Source organism: Augochlora pura, unplaced genomic scaffold (assembly GCF_028453695.1).
Source record: "Augochlora pura isolate Apur16 unplaced genomic scaffold, APUR_v2.2.1 APUR_unplaced_33, whole genome shotgun sequence".
Taxonomy (NCBI): domain Eukaryota; kingdom Metazoa; phylum Arthropoda; class Insecta; order Hymenoptera; family Halictidae; genus Augochlora; species Augochlora pura.
Window position 1 is genome coordinate 5,593 of NW_027583541.1, and position 7,858 is coordinate 13,450.

Genomic DNA, 7,858 nt, shown 5'->3' on the forward strand with positions numbered 1-7,858 from the left:
ACTTTTATCATTTGATAATTTTTTGACAGATAATAATAATAATGTAAATATTCTTTTGAAAATAGTGCAGCAATTCTTAGCGTCGCCTCGAAGTCGCCAATCGAGTACAAACGGTTAATTATAAATAAAAATCATAAATAATTTTCTCGTATTTTTTAATGTGAATTTTCTTTTTATAATTTAATATAAAATAATATAATATCAACTATCTCTTATACTATCAATTATATTTATGATTGGATATATGGTACTAATGGGTAACAGTGTATTCCTCTTGCAGAATGCCCTTTTCAGGAGCATGGTGCAAAGTATGGATTTATTTCGGGTTCGTGTTCGCATGGACAAAGGGGGCTCGTCCACGTTTTGATACCTCCACGGACATGGGATTGGTTTTGGTGCCAGCGGATGCTGAAGTTGACTCAGTGATTTTTAGGCTACGCGCGACTGACCAGGACGCTGATTTTCCTCTCGTCTTTGAAATAACTGGTAATTTATTTACGATCAGTTCAGTTTTTCAACGCGAATATTTTCAGTATTATATAATTTATAAATATTATATTACAGTATCGCGTGACTTTAAATGTTTTTGTATTTAATTTGAGCAACTAACTGCATTGTTTATAATTTGAGCAACTAACTGCATTGTTTATAATTTGAGCAACTAACTGCATTGTTTATAATAGAAGCTACTAACTGCATTGTTTATAATATAAACAAATAACTGTATTGTTTACAATATAAGCAACTATAGCGTTGTTTATAATATTATAAACAATTACAAGTAACCGATCAGTAAACAAACTAGAAAATTAAGCGAAATATGGATAACTAACGTTGAATTTTTTCTCGTTGCTATTAATTGAAATTCAAAACAGACAAATAATGAAAGAGTATTTTATTGCCATTAATATGATATGAAATAAATCTTGAATTTTGTGCATTTGTGGTCAAAATTAATAAGTGAAGAATAGTAATAAATTAGGATAGGAAATGAAAAATATCGTCATATTTCTATCGAATGGTTTAAATAATTCAAAAATACAGTGACTTTTTACTTAATTTTTACTAAAATATTAGATAAAAAAAAATCGTACGCAGTAATAAATAAATACACTTATGTCACTATCATGAAACAATATACATTAGTCACACTTAGAAATCTCGATAAATTTTTCTTAAATCCTTTTCTATCTTAAAATTTGTTTAAAGCTCCATTTGTTAGTTTACTTCGTTCAAATATATTTGCCATAAATGCATGAAATCTCCAAGATACTAATAAATATTTTCGAGTTTTGTTTATGTAGATTCATCTATGTTCGTAGAATATAAAATAGTTTTTTTAGAGCATTATTAAATATTATTCTTATTAGCAACCGTATCCAAGGTTACAGAATTTTATGGAACTATTTGTTTGTCCAGCTACGATCACACCTGTTGTAAGGATCGACAATCTGCCCTGCACCCTGTACAACAAAGTGTGCCAGGCTAATGTGATTCTAACGAAACGACTAGTTCCCGGACGCCTCCACGATTTCGCCGTGAGGGTTAGGGACACGAAGGGCGACTCGAACTCGATGCAAGCCACTATTTCTGTGACGAACGCCACTACGCCACGTGATAAAATATTCCCGCACATACCGTCCCTCATAATGGTGCCCGAGGTAAATTGTTTATCGGTGGAAACGAGGCGATTAACTGGGCCGCGACGTTTTACGGCAATTTTAGCAAGCCCCCTGCGAAAAGGCGAATCACGTGCTCGGCGAAAGTTCAATTTAATTTTTGCCGTTTCTATACTGAATTATACCATTTTTATTCATTTTTTCGTTGTTGATTATTTGTTGCGATCGAATAAGGCATGCATTAAATATTAGAAATTTGACAGATATGTATTTAAATAGAAAAGAATTAAGAAGGATATTAAATATAGGATATTATAGAAAACGTTATATTAAATATATTAATTATACGATTAATTAACAAAGACTTATATTAAATACAAACAATTAGTAAGAATATATATTGAATAGAAACAATTAACGAAGACATATATTAAATAGAACCTATTAACAAAGCCATATACAATTAAATACAAGATATTAACAAAGACATATATCAATTCTTGAATTACGAATTAACAATGTCATATTTCTTATTTAGAAGCACTGTAGTAATACATATAGAATATAATAATACATGCAGTATACAATTGTTAAATAAATATAAGTAAATAGAGGAACAATAGAAATATATAAAAAAGGAAAATAAAAAAAATATCTACAATTAAATTATCATAGCTATTTAATTTTCTTTTTCTCTTTCTCGTCTATTAAACGATCAAATTACAGTAACTAATCTACCAATATACAGGGTGGGGCAAATAAAGTGTTACAGTGCAATATCTCCATTATCATTAATGATACGCGAAAATGTTTCAGAAACAAATTGTTTGGTTCGGAGGGGGACGTATTTTGGTGGAAATGTTTTTTTTTTCAAGGTCATATTTTTTGAGATTTCAAGGTCATCGATGTTTTTTTAAATGGAACAATATATTTCTTTTTCGATGACATTATTGCCGATTTTAAGACGAATCCAGCGACCTATAATTCAAGGTCATTCTAGTCACGCAAAGTATGAAAATCGTTGAAAAACCGAAGAGTATAGCAATAATCACTTTCATTTTAAATAGTTACTAACAATGTTTGTCATTGTTCCAGGACACCAAACCCGGCAAGGAATTGGACTATCTTCTAGCAAGAGCCAATTCGTGGAGCGGGAAACCAGTTTACATCGAACTCTGGGTATGTTATAATTATTAACAACGCTTTCTTATTAGATTCCATGGTCCACAAAACTTCTGGATTATCTTTACAGCAACCGAAGGAGTTGTTTACAATAAGGCAACGCCAAACACCCACGCAGACGCGAGGAGTGATTACTCTGATCGGGGAATTAGATTTCGAGACGCAGTCCGTGTACACGCTGACCATGTACGCTACGGTACGAAAAGTTTACACTTACCGCATAATTACTTTCGCAAAGCTCTGACATATATTGTAGCACGTTCGTGCAGAAGTTTGAATTTTTTTCACCGTTCCTTCGAATTATTTCAATTGTTCTTTGTAACTGTTTCTAAGCTGTTGGGTCAACGCGAATGGAAACTGAGAAAAGAGTTCGATCATGGCTGCAGCTCTAAATCAATCGAAATTTAATAATTAAGAAACAGTATTTTAGTAAACAATAAGATAAATTTTATAGACAAAATCATTGTAATATGCTTTTGAACTTTAGATGCTAAAATTAAAAATTCTAGTCTTTAATTGTTACGAAGAGAAATATAATTGTCGAATTATTAAATGGATATTTTGGTGACTCATGGGTTATAGGTTATCAACATCTGCCTTAGAGTATGGGAAAAATTGAAGCTATCGCACACACATAATAGTAATAATAATAATATAATAGGTGTTTTGATAATAATATGAATGGTTATGCCATGGTTATATATTTTATTATGTCGAGGAAATTCGATTTAATAGGATCCTTATACAGAGCCTGGAAAGGATACCAGGAATATTGCCGGTCTAAATGTGGTTGTTATAGTCACAGATGTACAAGATGTGCCACCGATTTTCACGTTGGCGCCACCGCTGACGAGGATTAACAATTCTGTGCAACCTGTAAGTACTTCGAAGCTAGTTCATTATTTCACTATAAAAGATTTTCACAGAAACAATAGAATAAATCAGTTATATTTATATAAATAAATTTATATGATATTGCATTAATTCTGTTTTATTCTGATCATATAATATATTAATTTAATAGAATAGAATTTATATGCTATATAATATATTTTATCGTATTAATTGTATTCTATTCTATTATATTACATTATTGTAGTATATTATAATATAGAGTAGAATATATTGTAGTAATAATATATTAATCAATCTAACCATATTAATCACTCTTACAATTATTATTATATTTTTCAATCTTGACAATCTTATTCTAGTCGATTAATTTTCTAATTTTTACAAACAATTCCATTTTAATTTTTTAATATTCACGATGCGGTTCTTTAAATCAATATTTAATTAACAAAAATATTGACATTTTATTTATAGTTAATTTATGTCATTATATTTAATTTACAGTTAATTTATGTCATTATATTTAATTTACAGTTAATTCATGTCATTATATTTAATTTACAGTTAATTCATACAATCATATTTAACTTACACCTAATTTATGCAATTATAAGTTCTTATTTTATAGAAATGTTCGCATCGGAAAAAAAAACGATAGCCGCCGGCCGATGCGAGGGCTTATCGGGATTGAACATGATCGTGTGTTGATTCCAGGGCGATATAGTATTACGGGTGCACGCGGAAGACGGGGATAAAGGAGTTCCACGTGAAGTTGTGTACGGTCTCGTGTCGGAGGGCAATCCTTTCACGCCGTTTTTTAACATTTCGGAAACCAGCGGTAAGAATGTACATCATGGTTCTTAGAAGTCCCGTGTCCGGAAGAACTGAGGCAATTGTCGCTGCATGACATCGTGTTTCCCTCATTTGCCGTGTGTGCTTAGAACGCGTCACGGGAATTCCCGCAAAAGGGGTATCGACGAATTCGACGCGTTTGGATCCTCCATCTTGATTTTAACGAAAAGTATATACGAAGCTTAATTTTTTAGATCTATTCATGCAGAATGCAGAATCTCATAACGAGTAGATTGTGGATTTTATGCATTTATGACAAATTGGGGTAGTTGTAAATTTAATATATATATTATAAATTTTAATATTAATATCATAAATTTAATATACATATATATAATAGACTGATCACCTAAGTTCAATTTTAAATATTAAAATAAATTGTTTGAATTCAATTTAAGCCACTAGACTAAATTCTATAACTTCAATTTCAACTATTAGATTTATTATTAGAACTATTATTACAATATTATAACTATAAGACTATTTAATCAATAAATTCCTCATAAATTGAATTCTAGCTATCAGAGTGGATTGTATAAATTAATTTTTAATTATGAGAGTGGAATCTAGAAATTTAGCTTCATCTATCGGACTAGATTTTTCATAAATTATATTTTAACTATAGAATTAGATTCTGTAATTAAGTTTCAATTATTATAATAGGTTGTGTGAAAACAATTCTAGCTATCAGACTGGAATCGTTAAATTTAATTTATCAATATTGATTCTATAAATTGAATTTCAGCTATCAGTCTATTAATTTAATATGATATAATTAATAATATGATAATAATTTAATATGGTATAGATTTCTATATAAAAATTTCTATAAATAAATTTAACTCTTAGCTATCAGACTCGATTCTATATACATATATTTTATTTAATATGGTATAATTAATAATATGGTAATAATTCAATATGATATAATTAATAATATAATAATAATTTAATATGATATAGTCTCCTATATAAAAATTTCTATAAATAAATTTAACTTTTTAGCCATCAGACTCGATTCTATTCAATTTCATCTGTCGGAGCAATAATTTTACAAATTGAATTTTAAGCACTATACCTCACTGATTGCACGTTTCAACACTTCCACTGTCAATGGGAATATATTCATCAAATGACAGCGCAGTAATATAAAAATTTCATCGAGCCATGACTAGAAACCACAGGGATTCGAGGAGGGTATAATTACACTTCATAGTGCTAGTATCAGTGAACGAATTAGTCGACCGTGGATAGTCATGCGTATACACTGACAACGCGAGTCTCGCGTCATGGGGTGACCCGGTTCCACCAGGAATTATCTAGTCAATCACGAACCTTTTAAATTAATTTACCACTTCTTCGATCCGCTTCCCTATTGTTAAAACGTCGCCAGTGATTCACGCGACCCTCGGCCTCCACCTCGCGGCCTAAGTCAACACGAGGGAGACAATTGCATTTCCAATTTGAACTGAAAATAACTCAACATCGTCGCGGCAGAAAATTGCTGCGGAATATTCAGCATAGTTTTGTAATAAATTATTTTGTATCACAGATTATGCGAATCGTTTCATTTGTTCATTATATTTATAGTAAAATAATTGTAGATATCAAAGTTTTTCAATTTATTTTTGTAGGTCTATAGTTGAGTAATTGATTGGATTTTCATACTATTTTTATTATACTTTTGATCTTTCAAAATTATGTCAAAGTCGAATTTTAGCAATAGAATTTTAACAATTTTTTTAAATCTAAACTTTGGTGATATCTATGAAAGTAATTTTGTAATCTGGTGCAACAATTTCAATGGCGCCGCAGAGTCGCCACTCGAGTGCACAGGGTTGAAACACTCGAAAACACAAAGCGTTCCAGAAATATTGAACCAGTGTTTTATTTTTAAATGGTGTTCCCCAAATTACGCCCTTCAATTACGCGTCCCTGAATTAACACGTCGAGCGACGTGTCACCCAAATATGGGTGACACTATTTTCTGACCAATCTTCGAAATTCATTTTTATTGTAATATATTTCAAGAAATGGAATTTGACTAGAATGTTACGGATGCGAAAGAATTCTAATGCCATCCCCTGTGATAAATATTAACTTCCTAGTTTTGTCTTAATTAATTAAATTGCTTTAACTATGTAGGGATTTTAGTAGTCGATTGTCGGCATTGAACGTGTTAAAAGACAATCTTGACATTCAAAAACGTGTTTTTCAGAGCGCGTTAATTCGGTAATAAAGTTACATCTCGCGTTGGTAATTAGAAAGTTAAGGACCCCCCGGCGATCGCGTCTTTTGATTCCCCGGTCCCGCACAAAATTACAGTCCCTCCCCCGTTAATGCCGCGGCACGATAATACGGCTTCGTTCGGGCGGTCGGTTTTATCTGCCTTGTATAGCTTCTGGCCGTGTGTATTCGTTCCTTTTTACCATTTCTCGCCGCGCGGGCTACGGTCGCGCGTAGCAAAACCGTGTACGGCACACACACCGTGGCCGGACGAGGAGGTCGCATGCTTCGCGTCACGAAATGATAAGCATCGCCGCTTGAAAAGCAGATACTGACCCCTAAGGACGATCGATACTGCGCCGTGGACTGTCAAGACCCTTACCACTGACCACTTCTCCGCAGGCCTTCTCCGGCCACTTCCTTGCCTGACTCATTTTCGGTTCCGTGGAAAAATCGGTGTATCGCCGATCTTAGACGGCTGATAAAACGGCTAACGCGGACCGCGATCATGCGAAAATAAGCGTAAGAAGGGTTCGCCTGACATCGCCGTCTCTACACGACGACGCGTACGGTGTCCTTTTCCAAGGACGCGAAACGTTCGACCGGCGATTCCGAGATTTTCGTGCGAAGTAGAAAACAAGCGGGGAAGACGAATATTAACCCTTTGCACTCGAAGCACCACTAGAATTGTACCCTCACGTTCCAAGAGCATTTTTATAATAGAAAAGTTTAGATTTAACAAATTGTTGAGTGGTGAAATTGTTGGTACGAGTTACAAGAATCAATTTGCATAAAATTGCAATTCGTTATATAGAATGAACATACTATAAGCCAGGAAAACTACTTCAGATTTACAGTTAAAATTGCTTCGAGTGTAAAGGGTTAAGTAAGAAGAATTAATACACGCATAAAAATGCGCACGTAAATTGAGTAATTGGTTTAAAGAATTTACAGGGACGATCATTATACTTAACAAATTTAAACTTTGCTGTATATTAAATACAAAGGATTATGAAAAGTGTATGTTAAGTAGAAACAATTAACAAAAGCATAGATTAAATATAAAGATTGAATTAGGATATTTATTTATATATAGATATAGATTTACAGGTAAAATGGCTTAGAGT

At 32.5% G+C, this 7,858-nt stretch overlaps 1 protein-coding gene across 1 annotated transcript; it reads left to right on the top strand.

Annotated features, from left to right (window-relative positions):
* Nucleotides 1-281: 281 nt before the first annotated feature.
* Nucleotides 282-4,491, top strand: LOC144477748 (cadherin-86C-like; the record flags this gene model as incomplete). The annotated part of the gene is made up of 6 exons (XM_078195487.1): nt 282-486; nt 1,420-1,661; nt 2,715-2,798; nt 2,872-2,997; nt 3,537-3,677; nt 4,368-4,491. Coding segments are annotated over exons 1-6 (922 nt in total), but the record flags the coding sequence as incomplete, so codon positions are not given.
* Nucleotides 4,492-7,858: the final 3,367 nt, after the last annotated feature.